General features: G+C 34.9%; 1 protein-coding gene and 2 long non-coding RNA genes across 3 annotated transcripts; all 3 read left to right on the top strand.

The window, feature by feature from the left end:
* The first annotated feature begins 570 nt into the window (after nt 1-570).
* On the top strand, nt 571-5,165 carry LOC136806745 (uncharacterized). Its single transcript, XM_067063330.1, has 4 exons — nt 571-693; nt 2,431-2,541; nt 3,733-3,852; nt 5,004-5,165. The coding sequence occupies exons 1-4, from the start codon at nt 645-647 to the stop codon at nt 5,102-5,104; spliced, it is 381 nt and encodes a 126-aa protein (XP_066919431.1). The 5' UTR covers nt 571-644; the 3' UTR covers nt 5,105-5,165.
* Nucleotides 5,166-16,467: 11,302 nt separating this feature from the next.
* LOC136806744 (uncharacterized) lies at nt 16,468-17,911 on the top strand. The gene is made up of 2 exons (XR_010846598.1): nt 16,468-16,589; nt 17,505-17,911. It is a non-coding gene; the product is annotated as an uncharacterized lncRNA (long non-coding RNA).
* Nucleotides 17,912-22,099: 4,188 nt separating this feature from the next.
* Nucleotides 22,100-22,830, top strand: LOC136806758 (uncharacterized). The gene is made up of 2 exons (XR_010846604.1): nt 22,100-22,247; nt 22,442-22,830. It is a non-coding gene; the product is annotated as an uncharacterized lncRNA (long non-coding RNA).
* The last annotated feature ends 669 nt before the right edge of the window (nt 22,831-23,499 follow it).

Here is a 23,499-nt window from a genome sequence, read left to right as displayed (position 1 = left end):
AAGTTTTTAAATTTTCCGTCTCCGTCAGAGGAACCAATTTCCGAAATACCGCCTAAATCTTCGTCAAATTCCACCACTCCGTCCCAAAAAAGGGCCGATTTCGCTCCTGCGCCAACCATGAAACCCCCTGTTAATTATGTAGTGGAGAATACAACCACACCGTCGTCAGTGTTGACTTTAGATATTACTTTGTTATAATCCTTAAAATCTCGCTTCTCCCATTCCGCCGGCATAAAAATATTTTCCAAAATTGAAGTGAAAAAAGGTGAGCAAACAAATCCAAAATATAAAAGCTTTCATTAAATTCCTGGGGAAATGAAATCTGGCATCTTAGTAATACAATTTTCAATATTTTTTTATGTTTTATATTTATTGTAATATCCATGTGACAGAAAGACGCCAATAAATTAATTAATTTTCGGCTTAATTTACTTCCTGGGATCTGAGATTGAGCTACGGCAGTTACTCAAATATTAGTTGTATATTTCTTCCGCAAAAGATTTTTCTTAATCAATGTTAAAAGCAGCTGGCAGGTGTCCAAATATTCTAGTCGTATAAAAAGTCTACCACTGGTAGCCAGACAGCAGCTCAGCAAATATCTTACCAACGAAGCTTTTCCAAGGACAAGACAACTGACAACCAAAATGATGAAATTAATTTTCTTGACGATTGCCTTCATCGCAACAGTTTCAGGTATGTCTTTTTTTACTTTAAGCCTGAAGAGGCTAGAGAGTAATTTTCTTAGGGGATGGGAAATAAAGCAAGTCTTCTACACGCTTTTTTTTTATAAGAATATCTTCTATAAGAATATCAGGGTGAAAATTGGCCAAATCCTAAAAATACCCTCTAGGGTGAGTTTCACAGAATTTGATCATTGTATTTGGTTAACAGAAAAAGCTGCTTCCTTTGTTAGAGATAAATTGAAGCTTTGAGGAAGAAATGTAATTTAACCCAAATGTTCACTCAAAAGTTCAAAACTCTCAAATTGATCAATTCTCATGTACCTTAAAGGAAGAAATTTTGGCGGAAAGAAAATTTGGCGGATTTGGCGGATTTAACTGAAATCCGCTAAATTAAATTCCCGCCAAAATTTCTTCCTTTAAGGTATGCAAAAAAGTCAAGTCTAAAAAAGTAAGAATACGTTAAGAATATTTCACCCTCAATTTTGGCACATTCTTAAGAATAAAGGACACTATTCTTATAAAAAAGCGTGCATTTTCCATCCAAAACGAGTGACGAAATTGGTTTTCAACAAGCGCTATGTATTAAGTAAGATAAAACGAGAAATGCACCACGTAAAAAAAAACAAAAAAAAAAAAACGCTAGATTCAATAATCCAAATGCGACAGAGATCTTAAGGCTTTCCTTTTTTCTTGCGTTGAAAAGGTTACAGATTCCTATCTAGCCTTACAGGCTTTAAGCTCAATGGAACAAAGTATATACTTATTTTTTATAAAAACATGTCAATATTTTCTCAACCTCTAGGTAGTTGTATAAAAGGCCATAAAAGCTTTGCAGACTTTTTAGATTCTCAATCAGGTTGTGGATTGAATTTTTCTTGAAATGCTTGCACTTTTTAATTAAAGGCATAGCAAAGCTGTATACAATAAAGTAATTCCTAAAGTCTAAAGCTTCTAACTCAAGTTTTCAATTTGTTCTTAGGTTTTTGTGAAATTTTCTATCCCTTCTTCTATAATGTCTTTTATAAGCTACTTTTATATCCTAAGAACTCTTCAATGACAAATTTAACTTCAAGTTTTCAATTCATTCTTAGGTTTTAATGAAATTTCATCTTTTGCTCCATAACGTCTAAACTCTCGGGTACCTAATAAGCGTCTCCCGCCCCCGCTAATTAATTTTTCGAAAATTTTCCACCCAGGACATTCTAATTCTAACCCCTCTGCTTATTGATTTTTTGGGAAAATGATTTTGAAAGTTCCCTCTTTTGTCCTAATTCTGATGTATTAGCTCTAGTTTAGACGGCCGACTTTCTGCCCCGCCTATTCTAATTGTTAGAGTAGGCAGAAAGAGGGCACAAAGTTGGTTGTTAAAATCTTTGCTTGGAAAGGTTTGAAAGAAGACTTTGCATTGACGTCAAAAGAGGGCTATGCATCGACTTTAGACAGCCCACTTTATGCCCTCTTTAATTCACAATTAGAATAGGCAGGGCAAAAAGTGGGCCGTCTAAACTAGAGCTTAGCCTCCTTTTCAAAAAGTTTCCACCCAGGACATTTTTATTCCAACCCCCTCATTAACATTTGAGTAATTTTCCACCTGCTTATTCCAAAGCCCCCGGTTATCAGGCACCCGAGAGTAAGTCCATTCTTAATAATTTCAATTTTTTAATTACTAAGTTTAAAAAGGTTCGGATTCCTATTTTTAATGTCACAAGTATAAAACTCATCTTTTTTAATAAATTCATTTTTCTAGCAACATGTTCTGATGCATCAAGGAATTGTCGATTCTTCCCAACTTCCATGTGCTCAAATGCAATCATGAAAATGAGATGCAAAGCCAAATGTGGTCTGTGTGGTACAGGAGGTAATAATGAAACAATTTTGTTGTTTTGCACCTCCCTAAAATCAAATTACATTTTCATAAAAACCACTATCATTTGGCTAAGGCTCAAAATTAACTATTGTTTTGTGATTTTGAGGCTTAAAAATGGTATTTGAGACAGCTTCTGAAATTTGAGGCTAAGGTTGTCTGAGGTTGTTCCTTTGGGATGAAATTGAATCTCATGTTCTTAAAGGTTTTATTTTTAAGTAAGAGTGATATCGTTTGCTTACTCATCAATTTTAATTTACAAACTTTTTCACATTGAATTTACACGGATGTGGAGCAATAGACAGAAAGAGGAAAAGAAAAACATTTCATTTGCTTATAGTCAGCACAATAGACAGACACTGTCCTGATACGAAACATGTTTCTGATATTAAACGGGAACACTTATGTAAAAATAAAACCTTTAAAAAAGCTATCTTATCTGGGAGGTGATAAAATGTCTCTGGTTTAGCGCATTCAATTGGCAGAATATAAAGTTTAAGTAATTGAAAATGCTACTTGGGGGAAAATTCCTCTACTTTAATGGGATTAAGTTTTGCGGATTTGGGTGTCAAGTTCCAATGGAGATTAGGAAAATCATTATCCGCGAAATATTGTTCCCCAATGATCAAAAATATGATGGGGCAGTAAAAAGCACTAGATAGTAAAAATATTGTCTCCTCGTAGTGCCATCCGCGAAATTAAGTTCCCACAAAATCTTAACATTTCACGGATGAGCTAAACCGCCAAATTTAATCCCCGCGAAAGTTTACCTAATTAAAGTTTTTGAGAGTACTTGATTCTCACTTCTCTTCCTGTCACATTTTGTTCAGCTTTCTCTGTATGGTATGGGTCCAATTTTGGGACTCTGATTTTTGTCCGCATTTAAGGTCGTTTTCAAATCGAGTGCCACCTCAGAAAAAGACTGGTTGAAAGAATGGCTTTTATTCTTTTTGGGTCAAAAATTAAGCTAGAATGCTAAGCAGTACAAAGCCATGAACCAGAGTTTCTTAAAGCCGGTAGTCCGCTGTTGGCAGACGCGGACGCGGGCCTTTATTCGATTATCTGTGCAAACTTTGCATTCAAACGACCTAAACTAAAAGGAAAAAGCTGCTACGTGTCAACCTGCCAAATGACTCAATATATACAAAATATAGTGTTCAATGCATATTTTTCTACTTGAAATAGCTTGTTCAGATGCTTCGAAATTCTGTCCAATGTTCCAAGGGAAATGTGACAATCCTTTGGTCAAATCCAAATGTCAAAACATGTGCGATGCTTGTGATGGTGGATCAACTGATAATGGAGGTACTGTTACAGGTTTTTCTAAGCATAGATGAAATCTTTATGGGCCTCATCACATTTTTTATGAGCATTGTAATTACAATCTAGGCTTAAATATGGGAAAAATTTAAGCAGCTGCTAAGCATGGAAAAAAATCAAAATATGCAGTTGCATTCTTTTCCATACCGTTTAACATATGATAAGCATTATTTCGAGCCTGCAAAAACAATGCTTTTTTCTCATTTTCGCTGATTTGACAGATTTTAGGAATTTTCATAAAATTTTGCTTAGGATATAAGCATTTAAAAAAAAGCCTTTTTCAGTCTTGTCAAGCCCGAGGGGCCTAAGCATGTCTTGGACTGGATTTTCGTATGCTTATAAAAAAGTGTATGTGCTTAGCAAAAAACTTTTTGAGCCTCAAAACTATTATGTAATACTTGTGTCAAGGGGGTAGATCACACAGCACACATTATGTTTTATTCTCTACTGTGATTTTAAGCTTTAAAAATTTCAAGTTAACTTTTTCTAAAAAATTCTAAGATAACTAACTCGAAAACTTGTGAACAAAAAATAAACTCCGAGTTAGCTAACTCGAAAAAAGGTTTTTTGAAAAAGAAATTCGAGTTAGCTAACTCGAAAAGGTTTTTTTGAAAAAAAAAATCAGCGAGTTAGAGTCGAGTGACGTCATAATTTACACTTTTATGGCGTCATAATTTAGCTGACTCGAAAATTCCTAACTCAAAAATTGCTAACTCGAGGTTTTCTAACTCGAAGATTCTGGGCCTCCTTCTCACAGACTCAGTGGGGTTTTTTCGGACAGTGGGGGTAAAAATAACAGACTGAAACTCAATGGGGATTGATATTCTCATATTTTTTATGGCTGGGGATTCAAATTCCATTGTTTCAAGTCAAATAATTCAGTGGGGATGGGAAAGAAGCATAGTATTTTACAGTGAGGATTTGGTTATTTTTAGCGTGGAGAAAAATTGGAGTATAAATTTCCACCAGGGACGATATTTTGGCCAATTTTTCCAGTGGGAAGGGATCACAATGGGTCTGTGAGAAGAGGGTGTCAAAATGGATAAAAAATCCAACATTAAGAGAGATAAAGCTTCCCGAAGATCTTTAGAAAAAATGAAAACAGAAATTGCAAATAATGAATTTTTTCGTTATAGGTGCATGCGCAGACGAAGATCCAATTTGTTCAGAATTGATGAACGAATGTTCAAATGATGACATTAAAAAGACGTGTAAGAAGACTTGTGGAGTCTGCTAACTCGACAATATATGAAATATATATATTCAAAATTACATTTTAATAAAAAAGTATTACGGATAATAAAATGGTAATAAGGTTTCCTTTAAAGGGATATGAAAGTAGTAAAATGTAAACATTGTGCGAACCACGTGTCATTAAAGAAATCAATTAAAATCACGTGCCCAAAACAAACTTGCAAAACAATTGAAACAATCAATATCAGCCATATTTGTTTTGATTTTCTATTTTGACATGTGACATTTGTTTTGATTTTGCATCCCGCTGCATACGGTTTGTTTACAAATTTTGCCAGTACTTTTATGTCCCTTTAATACAGTGTGTCCCAAAAAAAGCTGAAAATTTTTCATATAAAGTAAAATCTTCAAAACTCATTATCTAAACTGGGCTTAAAATAATTGTAATAAAATTAGAGTTCTCCGTTCAATCAATAGGTATTCAATTCCCAAAATGCATTGAAGTATATACAATCGTATCTTGGTTTCAGTGTTGTATTCTTAGCTAAGAGGAGATAAATTGACTATAATTCTCGATACAATATAGTCGTATCTTGGTTTTAGTGTTGTTTTCCAGTTGTGATGAAGTACTTTCTTGACTGGAGGGAGCAAGTCTTTATAGGGGCCTCGTCTGGTTTGTGAAACAGAATTATAAAATAGTAAAATACAAAATAATAAAAATCTATTTTGCTATTTTGGGCTTTTCCAGAAAGAAATTCGAATATAGGGGGTGGAGGATATAATGTCATTTTTTGGAAATTTACCCCCCCCCCCGGACATTGTGATTTTCGATTCCCCGAACAGCAGGTCTAACCTCAGAGCAAGTTTACCTCCCGGACGAGGCAAACTTTGTAGATTTTTCACTACCCCCCGGACACTATATCCTCCCCTTCATATACAAACATTTTCTGAAAGAGCCCTTTATACATTCTTCATGGCCCCCGTCACCGGGGGGGCCAGGGGGGCCATGGCCCCCCCAATATTTTGCAAAGTATTTTTTTTTTACTTTGAAAAATCTTATATATACCGTTTAGAGGGGTGAAATAAGGGCAAAAAGTCGAAAATTTTCTTCGTCGCCCAACCATGGTGGGCGACATATTTTTTTGGCCCCCTCAATTCGATGCGCACGCCGGGGGCCATGTTCTTACTAATTTCAATAACTCTACACAATCATTTAAGATTTTGAGGGAACGAGTGACCTCATTGAGAGGTTAAATCTTAAAGTCTCTATGTTTGAGACGTTGTAAACAGAGTCCATCGCCAACTCAACCGACAAATGACCATCAATAATGTTGAAAGCAACGTTGTTTACCAGTTCGAAGACAAAGCATTTGATTAGGTGCAATGTGCGAGTCCTGGTCTCTAGCAATCGGTTCGAAAATTAAACATAGATCAATACATAGAGAATTGAATGACTTGTCATTTTCTGTAAAGTCGATATTTGTAAATTTTGGATCATTTGAAGTCTTTCGATTTTCATGGGATCCACAGCATGTCGACTCTGCTATCTAATTGAACGAAACATTGGAAGGGCCGATGTGAGGTTTTGAGCCTGGATTACCAGATTTGTAGTGTGCCGTAATTGATGTCATTGATATCATCATAAACTGGTCATAAAACCCAGCTTCTACACAACGTTGTTTCGACGTTGTTAACATTAGACAAACGTTGAAACAACGTTGTTTGCCAGCTTGAAAGGTCCTGATCTTTCATCTGTGAGATATGTCATCATTTCCGAGTTTTATTGTCGCGTCTTTTAATAACCAAATCCCTATCTTCTTCTCAATTTCTGGCATTGATTTTGAACGCGTGACCGTTCGGTGTGACGAAACGGAGCGTGTTCATTTTCATGTTGGATGATGGTCGATTACTTTGTTGATGACGACTGGATGAGGGTGGATATGTTAGCGATTTGATAGCTGGTTTTGTTGTTAAAGTGGTTGAAGGCTTTGGTAACGCAGATGCTGAAAATGAAAAAATAAGAGTACATATTTTCAAATTTAAGGTATAAATAAAAAGAGCTTCTAATTAAATATAAATAAGTTTGCATTTATCGACCCAGTGATATTCATATTGGAAGTCTATCGTGGCTTTGATCACGAGATTTACGTTTGGCTACGTTTCGAAAGATTCTTTTCCCATCACCGGGCAATGTAGCTTCTAATTCGCCCGAAACGAGAACAGATTAAGTCTTAATAATTTGACCGACTCAAGGTATTACAATCTAAAAAATAAAGAATATACGATGCCTTATGAAAGAATAAAATCCTGGGGGCACTCGATTCAAAAACGACCGGACGTGCAACCCGAAATTGGTCAGATTTTCCAAATTCTACACCCTTGATTAAGGCTTGGGGACACGAGAAGTTTTTTTCGCGTTGGTGCAATGCAACATGTTCCATCCAACCAACCAAAAAGACATGGGACAAAAGTAGGATTGATAGAAAGAAAAATGGGGTGGAGACACGAGAACGCGTTTCAGGTTGGTGTGATGGAGCATGTTGCATTGCACCAATGCAAAAAAAAATTTCTCGTGTTCCCAAGCCTTTAGAGTCCATTTTTTCTCATATCTGCTCATTTCAACCCTTACGGTGAACTTTAGGAAGCTTAGACAGGGATCCTTAAGGGCTGCAAGTACGGTACAGAAGTCGTTTACCTTCAGTGGCCGCTCTTCCCTGGGTGCTGGGAATAAAAAGTAAGAAAAAAGTGATTTACCTATTTTAGATTTGTAATTCTCTTTGTGGTTACTGCTAAAAAACATCTTGTGATTTGCTGGTTTAAAAAATCAATCCGAAATGTCTTCCTTTCCTTCTAAAAGTCAAAATGGTTTTATGAGTATTTTGTTGTTTCATTTTTTCTTCATTTTCCCTTTATATACCTTCCCATAACTTAAGGTTTCCTCAATGATTTTGTATTTTTCAAAACAACCTGACCTTTCAGCACTTTATTCCTCAGCGGCGGAGTGCTTGTTCACCTTCATAATATACCATATTTGGTATATTTGGTACTTCCTCATTCATACAGCATTTTATCATATCCGTTATGTGATGTCATCGGTTTCTATGTTTATAATTAATACATTATAATTATGGTAATTACATAACAGCAAAAAGTAATTATCTCTCGGCAAGTAATGTGAAGCCATAATGTAAAAGCAAACAAAACTAATTTTTGCATCCTGATTAAATAAATTTCTCTTCAATTTCCCTGAAATTTAACCAAATCTTCCTTAAACTTACGAACTTAGAAAGTACAAAAAATTTACAAAAGTGAATGAATTTAAAGGGGCGGAAAACCCGGGGGAAAACCCTTTGTCGTGAATCATTTTAGAATTCAAAGTCTGGTAAATTTGCAGCTTTCTAGATTTTACGCATGCGCGAGATTGAGTATTAAGTATAAAATTGTTCTTAACATATTCTTGTTCTAGCCATATTTTGGGCATTTATGTCAATTTTCCAATGAAATTGGGTGTCTTAGAGTCCGCGAAGCCTTAAAATGTTCTTATTGTTTTTAACAATATAAAAAAGCGTGTAATATTCAGGGAAGGGAGCCGAATTTGTGGGAAAGTCTGCTTAAATTAGTGAAGAAATGATCCAGGGAACAGCTGGCCCTAATTGTTTTACGCACACGGTAAACCTCTGAAGGCGCTTGAAAATTATCCATCTAGTGGAAAATAGTCAGTTCGGACCGCGATGTAAAAGGGCGTCATTATGACAGACTGATTATTCAATTTTACGACCTCTTTTTAATCATAATGACTGTTGTAAAAACGATTATTGTGTTGGTATATATTTTCTTACATTTTGTTAAACACACGCAACACACCTTCTACTCAGAATCATGTTTGAACTCAGTATTTTTTTCCGGACACTCTGTATCTCAACGTGAACTTGTTGTATTTTGAACCGTTTGGTAATTTAAGTTCATTGTTACAACATTTCAAGCTGCTTCAAACCTACGCCAAATAAACAAATGCAATTATTATATTCGCTTGAACGTTTCACGTATTCAGCAAGAAGTATTAAAAATTATTTTCTTTTCTAGTCTTTCATCATAAATCATAAAATGTTTTGTTGATAGAAATTCTATCAACAAAACATTTTATGATTTAGACACGTTAAGGCCATTAGCTTGAAACTTTCAGTATGAATACCCCCTATGGTCCGAAAATGTCAGTTGAATTTGAATACACTCTTGAATTCGTAGAGAAAGATATTTTAATATATTTGGGACCACCTACATTTTGGGGGTGATATACTGTAATAATTACGTAAATATCCTTCCGACAAATTGGACCAGTTTTTCTTCTAAAAAGTGATGATAAAAGCTAATTTAAACTCCCTTAGAAACTCAGTGTAATTTTTACAAAAAGAAAATCAGGAACTTTTCATTAACCGATATCAAACGAGAAACGTGGTCGAAATTTACACATCCTACTGTAAATTAAGTAACTTTCGGTCGATTAAATATCACAGAACGGCTGATTTCAAAACAACAACAAATTTTTGCAATGGGTTGAAGTCCCGGGGGGGGGGGGCACTCAAGGTAAATGACATACCAGACGTTCGGCCCTTAAGGGTAGGTTTTTCATAGTTCAGCTTGTGCACTGTAAGGGTAGGAAATTACAAAACTGCACTGAACTGCACTGTAAGGGTAGGAAATTGTGATAAAAGGCCAATTTTTTGGTAAAATTGGCACAAAATTGGTCAATTTTGGAGGAAAAATTCCACATTTTCTTGGAAAATTGCAAAAGTTTTCGCCCTTACGGGCGAGAAATTTTGAAAAAGTGCACTGTAAGGGTATGATTTTTCATGGAAATTCACTGCACTGTAAGGGTCCGATTTTAGAAGCCAAATTTTGGGCCGAACATATGGTCGTTTTCAGATCGAGTGCCCCCCCCCCCGGGGTTGAAGTCTCTTCGAATTCAGTCAATACAAATTTTATATTGATATAAAGTCAAACACTTTTGAAAGCTAGTTGATCCTACTAACTTATTGAAGCCTCCCCCCATTGACAAAGGACTCCTTTTTCTGGAGCTAAATTTGTCCATTAAATGTAATTGCCCCCGCAGGAGCGTAGCGACGAGGAGGCACTCATAGTTTTTTCACGCATAGATATTGGACTGGAATCTCAAAATTTTGCGAATTGTTTTGTTGTTGTTGTCGCGTAAGCATATCCGTAGTTAGTCTCTTCCGTAAATGTTCGGTTTTTTTCCGGGATGGTAGTATACATATTTTCATATTACGTTATATGGTATTATCATTATTACATATTACAATTTTAGTTTTGATTTAGCTTTGAAAAGCTGAAGCGAGTGTTATAAATGCAAATCAAAACAAACAAAATGGCAGACTGGTTATGATGATGATGAGCTGATTCATTGACTAGAAAAAGTGTTTTGTATGTCAAATTTTGTTTCTTGTCTTTGAAACTGAATGCTAACTACTGTAATTTAGTCAGAATGATTTCAATTCTTTTTACAGAATCTTTAAAGAAATTTGCTTAAGTTTTCAAATGTACATTTGATATTTTTGTTCTAACTCTAATTTATTTTTGTCTGTCATTTTATTGATAACTAAAGTCTATTCACGATAAGTGTGCACTCTTTTTTCTTTTACTTATAACTTTTGAAGGAATTCTTCAATCTTTATAAATTTGGCATCATTGGAAAGATATTAGTGAGTGGAACAATTTGAAATAAAAAAAACTTTAAAAAGATTATAAAAATGAAGATGAAAATGAAGAAGAAAAAAATGAAGATCTTGTAGAAAAGTGCTATAGCTATCATTTTCACTGAAGCGAATCCTTAATCATCGAACGTCATTACTGGGAAAAAAATTCTCAAAAATAATCATTCAGTCAAAAGATATCAAACAAAGTTATAAGTCTAAAAACGCTGTTTTCTGCAGTTTTTTGCTGTTTTTTGGGGTCAATCACTTATTAACTTTGTATTATAACTTTATATTGAATAAATATTTTAATGAAATTTTTTCACAGTAATGATCTCCTAAGATCAAGGAATCTCTCCAGTGAAAATGAAAGTTATAGCACCTTTCTACAAGATCTTCATTTTTTTCTTCTTCATTTTCATCTTCATTTTTATAATCTTTTTAAAGTTTTTTTTATTTCAAATTGTTCCACTCACTAATATCTTTCCAATGATGCCAAATTTATAAAGATTGAAGAATTCCTTCAAAAGTTATAAGTAAAAGAAAAAAGAGTGCACACTTATCGTGAATAGACTTTACCTTTATTGTTTATAGGGCTTCTTGAGCTTTAAATACCATCATATGGTCGTAACTCGAGAAAGTCCTTCTTAACTTAGTAAAACAACCGGCAAAGTACAAAAAAGATGAATGTACGCATATGTAAAGTTGAATCCAAACGTGGTTGACTTTTTCTTTTGGTCTTCAAAATAATTTACCTCACTTAGAGTGTTTTTACGTCTTTTCAGTGTGGTAAATCTCTTTCAAAAACCTGAAAAAAGTTTGTTTACTCGTTAAACTTTACATGCGCACGTTAAACTTTTTCATGCAGTTGTGATAGCCTAAATAACTTACACTCCAGTGGTTTGGTGAAATAGCTCCAAATTCTGGCTTTCTAAGTTAGGAGAGACCTTCCCGAAGGCATTTAACGGTGGTTAGACTACGTACACAGACAGTCATACAGAAACACCATAAAGGGAAAGTATATCGCTAGCTATAAACTCAAAAAGTCTAGCTTCCTGAAGGCACGTCTCTTCATTGTCTGCGCTGCGATCAGCTTGGAGAAAAGATTGCATCATGAAAAAGGACTACGCACTTGAAAAGAAATTTAGGCGCATTTTAACTTTTCTCGACTGTACGTCTGAATGAACCACAATGGCATTCCTTTACTTTTCTTTTGACCAACAACATAGAAGATTTTGCTTGAGAAGTGCAATCACAGCGTACGCTAGTGGAGCCCAGGCCTTAACTAGGATAAGTGAGTTTCTATTCCACCCAACTTAAGATGGCTCAGAACTTTTCGATAAATTTTATACGCAGTATCCTCTTGACTATTGTTTATTAGGCAAAGTAGCAATAGAGAAATGTTGAAATATAGCAGCCAATGAAAAAAAAACAAGCTATTTCTGATTAGTTACCTTGTGAATTTATTCACTGCGTATGTCCATATATTTTGCCTACAATCTAAGATGTCTGCGACATTATTAGAAAAGGTCTATTTAGTGAATAATAATCATGACATATATCGTTATAAGAAAGAAACTAGGAGAAAAAACAAACAAACAGGAGATGTGAAAATCAGTAAGATAATGATACCATAACTTTTTAAATTTATTTTTGAGAGGCTTTTCCAGCTTTTCCTTAAATTTTATTAAGTTATCAAGCTGCATGAATTCTTAAAGTATGTATTTTTTTCAAGCAAACGCCTCAATCAATCAATAAATCAATCAATCAACCAATCAATCAATAATTAAATCAATCAATTATTCCTGATTATTTTTTAATGTTTAATCTTTAAAGCATTAAAGCTTTATAAGTGCATGACATGATCTTTATGTGGGGGCATTTAGTGAAAGCTATGACTAGTAATAATTAAGATATCTTTGTGTTGGCCTTATCTTCATAGGTCCCGTCAAGGGGAAGCAACATGACCATTATGGGCTCTGACCATAGTCAGAAAATTTGTTAAGGGGGCCCCCCCAGCGGTTTGCGTGAATGCGTGAATGGGCTTTTTTGGTTGCGTGAATGCGTGAAAATTGAAAAAAAATTGCGTGAATGCGTGAATTAAAAAAACTTGCGTGAACGTGAAAATCCATTTTCTATTGCGTGAATGCGTGAATCTGCCCTGTTTTTTACGTGAACTCGGGGAATTTCCCTTTTCACCAAGTTCGCAGAACGTGGCACGTTTGTTCGAGATTTTGAGTGCAGCACTCGCCAAAAGTCGAGTGCAAGTACATATTTTTTCTTTTATAAGCATAACGTTTATAAGCATATGCAGGCTCAGTTTTTGGTAACTAAACAATGGATCCATTGTTTGAGAACAATAGAATGCTAAGCATAATGCGAGCCTGATGTAGGGGCAGACACTTGCTTACAAAAAAAAAAACATGTATAGTTTAGTCAGGCCTCACCACAAATTTTTAATTCAAAGAAATATTTAATACCCATGATGCAGACTTTTAAGAACCTCATTTCTTGGCAAAATCAGTCTGAAATGGAGTCGTATTTAAGCACATCAGAGTGTGAAAATAGAAATTTTCCCCTGTCGGCGCAAACCATGGTTGCGCCTCCCTTAGTCACTATGTTTTATGCCCCTCCACGTTAGGAAATCAAGACGCGAGCCCTGATTAAAACTATTCTTTTTAAAATTTTTGGTTGCCCGCTTCGCTCGCAACAAATGTTCATCCTTTTACCTCATTTTGCAAACTATCAAGCGATCGTACCTCGCCTCTTAACGAATTTAGACTACATTCTTTTTCAATGGTGTTAAAGATAGCATTTTTAGCCAACCGCAAGGTGACAGAAATGCAAAAAATTTCCTCTCTGCGCAAACCATGGTTGCGCCTCCTTAGCCCTTAGCTAAGCATTATGGTGTCACCCTGGAGTTTGTTTGACCTATTTTTGATAATAATTAAGATATTTTTTGTACAAAAATTCGCCTGAGGCGCATATCTTTTCACTTACTATCGCGTTACCTTAACTGGAGAAGTTTCACCATTTCTAAACGACAGTGACATGTTAGAAGAATAAAATATTTTGCGTGATGGCATGTGATTAAAGTTAAAAACTTACGTAGCGCTTTAAGCTAATGTGCTTATAGTCAGGTGTACAGGAAAAAATCACTACTGAGTTAAGTTTTTCTCAAGTGCATGACCAGACCCGGTCGAGAAATCTCGAGTGTAGCAGCCTTGCCATTTTGGTTCCGCTGGGGCGCCTCGTATACGAGGGCATTCTACCATTTATAGTAGATTGCAATGTCTAACGTCTGCCCCACTCTCGACTACTTAACAAAAACAAACGACTTCTCTGATAATTTAGACTCTGCAAACTGGCTTTTCACCCAAATGTGTAGAAATGTTTGACAATTTCCCCGATTTTTTCCGAAAATTTCCCCGATTTCCCAAAAAATCGGGTTTGCGTGAATTTCGAGAAAAACTTGCGTGAATGCGTGAATTGCGAAAATTTTTTGCGTGAATGCGTGAATTTAGGGTCCGCTGGGGGGGCCTCGTTAAGGGATTTGAAGACAAAACCTTTTTTGGGTTTCTTGACACTTTTAACAAAAAATTGACTTTGCAAGTTGTTTTGTAATTAATTCTGTCAAGAGTAATTTAAATTGAACTATTTAAAAATTTTCGGAAGAATTTTCTGAATTGATGTATCAAAAATTATAATTGTTTTTCTACGAAAAATTGGGATGAAAATTGGTCAAAAACGCTTTTCTCAGATCAAAAACCACTTTTTCAAGTTTTTGAGACAAAGAAGCTTGTACAAAAATTTTTCGAAAATCTTTTTTTAGTTTGGTTAAAGATACACCTTCTAACTCAATTTTCTTTTCAAAATCTTTTTTCTTACTGTAGTCTAAAATAAGGTCTTCGCAAAAGTTTTCATTTTCTTCTTCATCAAATTTTTTCATTGCAATTTGTAAATTTTCATACTTAGGAATAGTTGGCCCAACAGAAAATGTATAAAATGTTGGTTACATCAGGCAGAAATCCATATTTTGTACATGGCAAATATGAAAAATTCACTGTGGTCAGAGACCTTGAAAAGTGTTTTATGGCGTTTAGAAGGTGCGAAGAAAGGAAAATAATTTTCTCAAATACCTTGGCTCCCTCACTTCCAACGGCTCGGCAGGGCCATGGTCTAATGTCGCAAAAGCACTTGAATCATATGATACAATAATATTTTTACTAATCATTTCTGAAACCATGCAGCAATAGCTAAATAGGATAGGATGCACGTTTTTTATAAGAATAAACTTTATAGGAACATGAGGCTCCGATGGCCAACATATTAGGAATAAGTTAAGAACATTTTAAGGCTTTGCAGGTCCTAAATCACCCAATTTCTTAGGAAAATGGACAAAACTATTCCTAAAATGGTAAGAAAAATAAGAACATGCTAAAAACATTTTTCCCTTAAAATCAAAAAGTTAAGAGCATCCGAGGGCTTCAAAAATATTGGATGCTCAAAAAAAAATGTGTCAATTTCTTCTTTCTTTCGTTCTGGAGACTTTTCTAAGCAATTCGTGACGTTGAAGATAAGAGGCGCGCCTCGATGCTGACGAAGCAGAATAACCAAAATAGTTTTCAAAAATTTGTGTTCGCGTGGTGCCGTAAGGGGAGAAAATTGTTTTTTCTTTAGTTTTTAAAAATGCTGTGTAGGCAAATGGTAGGACATTTGTTAAATATGTCCTTTAATATACGTGTTGTTTAAAAACATTATTTTACAAACCACATTTTTGATCATTTTTGGATAATCAGCCCGTAGTGATTACGGTTTCCGACACTAATTCATCGAACCCGCAAATTGAAATTATCTTTCCCTAAAAATAAATTTAGATCAATAAAACTCCATAGATTTTGACTTACGTAATTTGAACAGCAGAGTACTCAGAAATCTTGTCTATGTTATGCAAACTAATCAATTTAAATGAAAAAAACTTGAATATTATTTATAAATTCAAAGACAAAGTTTACACGGGTAAACATCAAAGAAGACAAAGATAAAATCAATTTTTTTATTTGGTTACAATTAATCGAAAATTTGTCACGAATAAGCTATGCGTCAATGCATGAATTAAAAAATCTTGAACGTGAAAATCCACTTTTTGATTGCGCGAATGTGTGAATCTGTACTAGTTTTAGCCTGAATTTTCGCTTTTCCCGCTTATCATGTGCAAGCTTCCCGACTTTAAAATGCCCCCTCCCCCCCCAAAAAAAAAAAAAAATTCAGATTTTCTGAAAAATCGAGTTTGCATGAAACTCGTGTGTGAATGCGTGAATTTCGAAAAAAAACTTGCGTGATCACGTGAATTGAGGATTAAGAACCTCAAAAACATTACCTTGTCAAAAGAAGTTTTTTCTAGAATCGGTTTTCGATCATCTCGGACGTAGCTGTCATCTGGCAAACCTTATTGGAATCCGATTTTAAATCTTAAACGCTATATTTGCTCTAAATAAAACCTTGATTTATAAGGCTAGTCAAGTATTTCTATTTTAAAATTAATGGTTTCTCACTTAGGTTTGTCAAGAAAAATATTAGAACAGATTTCGCTTATGTCAATTTGGCTTATCAAATATAGGATAGTCCAAAACCATGATTTTAGAAGTTTAATTTTAACCTTGTTTAATCAGGTTTCTCTAATTATATGATCCTTAATTGAAATATGTGTACTATAAATAGTTGCATAGTCTAGGCTGTTTTTGATATATCACGATATTGTGAAGTTGCATCTAGGAGCGCTTAGAACATCACAAAATCGCTAAATTCATTGAAGAAATCGTAAGTGTTTTTCATTAAGAAACTGTACTAGGTTTTCTCTCTGTTACCATCTTGTAGTTACTGCCATACAGTGTGTCCCAAAAGAGTTGGACAAATTGTTTTATCAAATAAAATCCTCATAATTTATGAGAAATTTTATAACTTGAATACTCAAACAATATTTAAACTATCTATATTTTCAATCATCTTGGGAATTGATTATCTATTGATTACAAAGAGAATTTTAATCTAATTTCAATAATTCTAAGCCCAGTTTAGATAATGAGTTAAGAGGGTTTTACTTTATATAAAAATATTTCTACTTTTTTGGGACACACTGCAGTTTTGAAATGGGTATACTCATCTGGTGGCTGTTGCTAGAGCCAGGAGTGAGGGAGTACATCCCCTTTTCTATTCGGGCTAGAGTAAGACATGAGAGTTCGAATACTGAGTTGAACCACCACACCTACTCTCAGCTCCCAGTAACTTACAAATTGTCATTCGCTGAGTTAGTGGTGACCGGTGATTGAACCCACAACCCTTGACATGTAAGGTGAATACTATTGACTGAGCTACTCCGCCACTACTTAACAATCACATTTAATAATATCTCTCGCAAATCTGATACTAATCTAACATTTTCTGTCACAGATCAAATCTAACGACCCTGCCTTATACACTTTATTTGGCAAGGCTGTCCTAGAAAGGATCTCCCTGTTTCAAAAACCTGATCCTAAACTTCTGTCTGACATACTGAAAGCGCAGGTATTTCTTGACTGAACTCACAATTGAGCCCAGTTCCTTTGTTCACTTTCTTATGATTTATGATTCTGATAATGCTCAAGAAAGGTTGTATCCATCAGTTAAACCAAAGCGGTACAAGTGGCTCTGGATACGAGATTGGTTGAACTGTGAATTCTTTTATTTCTTTTATAGATGAAGGCCATTTTTGCCGTAGCATTAATCATGTGGGTCGTCGCCTATAATGAAGCCGCTGTCGAACGTCCAAAATGTGACTACACTTATCAGCAAAACGGTCGCAAGGGAGCGGGTCGAGCTTTCGGAACAAGCAGTGAGACATGGGTACTAACCAATCCTCTTGTTGAAGGGCAATTGAATTCGAAATGCAAACGAGAATGTGAACAAAAATCAGCATGTCAATCGTACGCATTCGAATACTCAGGTTTTACTGGTACCTGTGAATTCTATTCCGGAACTGGATCAGTCGTCAGCCGTGGATGGAAATTTGTTGACTGTACTGATCACCGTGGTACTAACAACAGCTTTTAGTTTTCTGTAGAATGATTCATATCAGAGGAATAAAGATTTTATTACTAAAAATATGAGAATGTTGTTGTTTATTTATTCATTAAACTCCGGTTAAGGAGTCTCTTAAAATTAGTGTTTTCATTTGTAATTGTGCGTAAATCCGATTAATCGCGATAGTCGGGTTCGATTTTCCGATCTTTCTACTCTGATTTCCCGATTAGGTTTGTGTTTGCGCTTGCACTTACTAGGATATACTCTTTTAAATTTCATGTCAGATATATCAAGAAAGGCTGACCACGATAAAGATGTTTCCATAATGGTTCGCTATTCAAAAATGACAATTACCAGAGTTTGCAGCGGTCATTACGGTTTTTTTATTGAATCTGAAATAAAAAAATGTGTAAAAGATTTTAGTCCATTACTCAAGCAATTAGCGAAAGGAATAATGAGAGCTATTTGGCATCAGGAAAAACGCTATGAAACCAATCATAAATAGAGCATTCAAAAAACGTTCAAAAAACTTCCAAAGAAATTGTGACGTCAATGTCCGTGCTCTCTAGCATGTTCTGGATATGCTTACTAGACTAAAATTGAAAATCTAAATAGACCTTTTGTTTATTTATAATCATTTTTGAGGTATCTATTAGTGGTAAACCATAGATTGTTGCTTTAAAATTATTGATTGTTTGAGGAGTAATTTTACTTCAATTGTGATTGATATCTAAATTTAACAGAAAATTACATAACCTAATAAAAAGGGAAATGAAAATAAAAAAGATTATAGGATTTTTGGAAGGTATATTGTATAGTTGGACTGGGAGAAATTTTGTCCTGGAGCTCAGTGTGCAAATTGGTAATGACACTCCCGTGTCACAGGCCCGATAGGACTTCCGGTCCACTGGAAAATTTTGCCAGAATTTCGGCCTCCGTTGGGAAAAATACCTTCCAATTTCCACCTCAATAGGGAGTTGATTTTGTTCACATCCCCATTGGAAATTCAATGGGAAAAATGCCACTCCAATAAATCCCAACTGGATTCTTTGAGCTGAGTGAGCTATAAACAATATAATTTCTATTCCAATTGGCATTTCAATAGAATTTTTCATCCCCAGTGTTAGAAAAAGTTCCAGCGAAACTGTGAGACAGAGATGTACGATAAGAGGTCTTAATTAAATTTCATTATCAATTTTCCGTGATTGTGATACAAGTAAATGTTCACACAACGTTGTTTTAACGTTCATCTAACGTTATGTGGACGTTCTGAACGTTATATAAACGTTGAAACAACGTTGTGTGCCAGCTGGGTTAGCACAAGACGTCAAAAAGACGTAAATCTTACGTCTATAGAACGTCTTTTGTGATTATGTCTTTCACTTTTACAATTTCTGTACGTTTCGACCAGAAAGGTCTGTGACCTCAAAATTAATTATGGTAAGAACATTTGTAATATACCATACATAGCGGAAATCATGCGTAATCGATTATCGATCAACTTTTTGAACTGCAATCATGGTCGAAATATATTGAGAATTCCAGTTATTTTAACGTTTTTACAAGATTTAAAGTTCCGGCGAGAAAGTCGATTTTGGGCTATCTCTTTAATTTAATCGAATATTTCAATTTGGGATGGATTAGCAGACTTCCAGGCTATTTTCGGAGCTTCTTACAAATCGATTGTGGCTTCAAAACTTCCTGGGGAATTTCCCTTTTTCTCAAATATTATGACCTTGATTTTGGATAAATGTGAAGATTAGCTACGGTCAAATGCTCATATCAATGCCTCAATCAGAGATTTTCAGCTCAAATCTAGATTCTCTAAATTACATTACTTTTCATGATAAAGTTATAAAATTTGTCTTCAAGGATAAGAATCCAATTTTGGTTCCTAAAATTCAGTTTTCCCTAGGTTTTGATCAATGGATCGACATTTTATTGACAATTTTTTTTCAAATGTCTCTCAATTTGCATATTCATACATCCCCTTCTTACAGACCCACTAGCCAAAATATCATCCCCGGTGGAAAATCATCCTCCTATATTTGTCCCCGCTGAAAATAATCAAATAAACCGATCCTCACTGCAAAATATTATGCTAATTTTTCGATCCTCGGTCACCGCCAACTCAGCGGATGAGTAGCTTAGATTGGGTAATCTGATCTAGGCGGTAAGTTACTGGGAGCTGAGAGTAGGTGTGGCGCTCCACCTAAGCATTCGATCTCCCAGGTCTAGCGCAAATAGAAAAGGGGATAGACTCCATCACTCCCGGCTCCGCCAACAGCAACCAGATAAATGTACTTACTTACTATATAGGTATCGTGAATAGAATTTCCGTCCAAGAATTATCCCGACTTTGTGTTTATGAGGGGTACAGTTCAAACAGGCTGAGAACGTTACGCATTCATGTGTGTCTTTACACGAGAAGTGAAGGTGATTCATATCAGTCTTATCAACTTTGTGTAGTGACAATGAAAACGCTATACCTTATCGGGGAAAAAAATATTGGAGTTTTATTTAGTTGGTTTTTTTTTTCGTCGGGGAGAAATTTAGTCACCTAGAGGCACTTTCGTCATTTCCCCTGGTCGGGTGATAAAATATCGGAGAAAAATTCGTCGGAAGAAAATTTCGTCGCCTCAAAATTTTCGTCACTTTCCAACGACATTCTTTTCCCCGATAAGGTATATTGAAACGGACGGGAATTATATACACGATACATATCCCATATACCAGAACATCAGAATGGATGTATGTAGCCTAATTTTAAGCCAAAGAGTTAATGAATATCAGCGGGTCACATAGATGACTGAGCATTTTCATTCACCAACACGATGCCCACTTTTTCGCATATGTCAAATTCTCAGAACAGGATGGACAAGGAAGAATGACAAATGGATTTCGATCTACGTCTTAAGTAAAACAAAACAAAACAACAGACAACGAAAGATAGATAAGAACAGATTTTTTTAATAAGACTCGGGTGTTCTTACTTACTTGACTCGACACTTTTAAGGCTTCAAATGAGACTAAAATCATTGTTTTTGACTCGGAACATTCTTCGTTTTTGGTCAAATTTTAGCTAAAAGCATGGTAGGTCCACCACCACAGCAGATGTTTTTGAGGGGTGCCGAGAAGCAGATGTGTCATAATGCTATTTAGCCATCCTCAAAAGGTTTTGTGCTCGCCAGGTTCGTGTCGTTTTGAACAAAAGTTTTCCCTTTTAAGAAGGCACACAATCCTGCTGTCTTTAATTTGCTTCTTCGCACCCAAGATCAACCCTCCTTATATTCTTATAAAAAAGATCGTGTAGACTAAAGAAAGTCCCCCTTAATAATAATTGGCTCAAAAGTTTGAAATGATAGGCGTGTTACCTGAGCGTTGTTATAAAGCATGGTTTCAGTAACGTAAAAAAGATAAAACAAGAAAGAGCAAACTTATTATGACTAACCAACAAACTGAATGAACAGAAAGAGCATTGCAACTTTATGCAATCTAATATATGAATGCACGTACGTATAATATAAACTTTCGAATCAGATCAGATTGCATATTAATCCTTAAAAAAGTGTAGTAGGCTTATTTTGATCCAATTTTGAATGTCCCATATGTTCAAAATTTTAGGTTATTTCAGGTAATATGGCTTTCGGCCTCGAATTTTCTTCCTGGGCAAATAAACAATTTTGCGACGTAAAGAGGCCAGTGTCATTAAATTTGAGGAACCGCTTATCCCCTGTCAACGCGTCCATCAGGAAGTTAGATAAGCCTTGGGTTCGAGGGTTGGCAAAAACTCTCTCAGTCATATGAAATAATAGATTGCTGACCACCTTAGAATCTCGAAAAGCCTGGAAAATTACCCATCATAGCATCATATTTTTGTATATTTTTCTTTAAATTTCTTTTTTGGGTTTTCGGAAGTACAATTTCTAACCCCCCCCCGGCAATTAGGTGTCCCCCGTTACCTAAGAGTTAGGTAATAATGCCACTTATCAATTGAAGACCTTTAAAAGGGAAAATACCTATTGAAAGAGACGTTTTTCCCAAAGTTATAATGACCTTATATAATTAAGATTTATGATGAGTTTGTTTGACAATTTCAATTATCTCTTTCTTCTCTGTCAAGTTATTGTAACATGCCGTATTGGAATGTGCTGACGCAATGCATAAATTATGCAATTGAGCAATAATTTCGGTGGAGATCAATAGAATCGAAAGTGGTTTTGGAGCTATAAATTAGCACATGAATCTTTCTATTACTTCAGAAACAGTTTGGAAGCTGAACAATAAAGGTGTTGGGAAACAGAAGACTCATATACAGGGAGGAAAAATTTAAGAAACTTGTAATCAGTAATCTTGCAAACAAAAAGACAAAAGAAGAATTTCAAAAGATGTATTTAGGAAGTTTGAAAACAAAATTAGGTAAGTTCCTAATAGATTTTTCTTATTTTATGTTAAAAAATTTCTGTGATACTGTTTTAAATCTGTAAGCTTATTTATTGGTACATTGAGGGAGTTGCGAATTTGATTTTTTTGAGAGCATAGTTCGTGTTATTTATAATGGATATGAGTTTTCTGTCTGAATTCTAAAACCTTGTTTTTCTTATATTTTTTAGCTTCAATGAAGAAACAAACAACATCAAATGTTCGAACCCCGTCTCCACCAATCAAATCATCACAAATCAATCCACGTGTTCGAGTTAAGAAAGTACAGTTCATTACCCCCTGTGGAAAGACGTTTCATCTCAAATAATGACAGTTGAGAAGAAATCAAAACCGGGGGTCAAAATAATGTACAAAAATACACTAGAAGTTTTCATCGCACGTTTGAAATTATAAATCCGGCGATTATGTGCCACGACACAGTGACGGCATTCTTAAGTTACTGTAGTTAACTATAAATATAAATTTAGATTATTATAAATAAAAAGAAGTTGTAAATATGTTACTTTTTAAACTTTTTGAGAAAGATAATGAAATTATATGTAATAGAGATCGAATAAGATTTTTACCGGCTCGGCTATTTTGTGAACTTGAATTGTGGTGAGGATCCAAACCGGCAATTGCTTGTTAAATGTGCCGGACTTTTGAACACTCGATTATCGTTCCTTAAAGGTTTTCTTTTTACATAAGTGTTACCGTTTCATATCAGACACATATTTCATATCAGGACAGTGTCTGCCTATTGTTATATTATGCTGAGATAAGCGAAAAAATGTTTTTCTTTTCCTTTTTAGGACCAATATTGCTCCACATTCGTGTCAATCAAATGTGAAAAAGCTTGTAAATTAAAATTGATGAGTAAGCAAACGATATCTTATTTAAAAACAAAACCTTTAAGACCTTGTATCAGTCTTACGGACAAAGCATTCCCAAATGAAATATCCAATAAAAGTAAATTTTACAAATTAAAAAGAAATTAAAAATGATTTTCCATTTCCAACTACTGGCATCCACTGAGACGAAAGACAATGAAAAATTTGAAAGTTTTAAGGCATTCATGCTATGGTAGAAAGTTATACACCGTTGGAAAGATATTTCCAAGGAAAATAATCTAAAGGATAAAAGATTGTGGAAAAAATGAAAAATGAAGAAGAAAAATAAAGGTGAAAAAATGAAGGTGAAAAAATTGAAGATTTTTTCTACTGGTCGGAGATCATCTTACTTTATAAGA

Source organism: Clytia hemisphaerica, unplaced genomic scaffold (assembly GCF_902728285.1).
Source record: "Clytia hemisphaerica strain Z4C2 unplaced genomic scaffold, Clytia hemisphaerica genome assembly, whole genome shotgun sequence".
Classification (NCBI taxonomy): Eukaryota; Metazoa; Cnidaria; class Hydrozoa; order Leptothecata; family Clytiidae; genus Clytia; species Clytia hemisphaerica.
The sequence above is the reverse complement of the archived record's forward strand: the minus strand, read 5'-3'. Positions and strand labels throughout refer to the sequence as shown.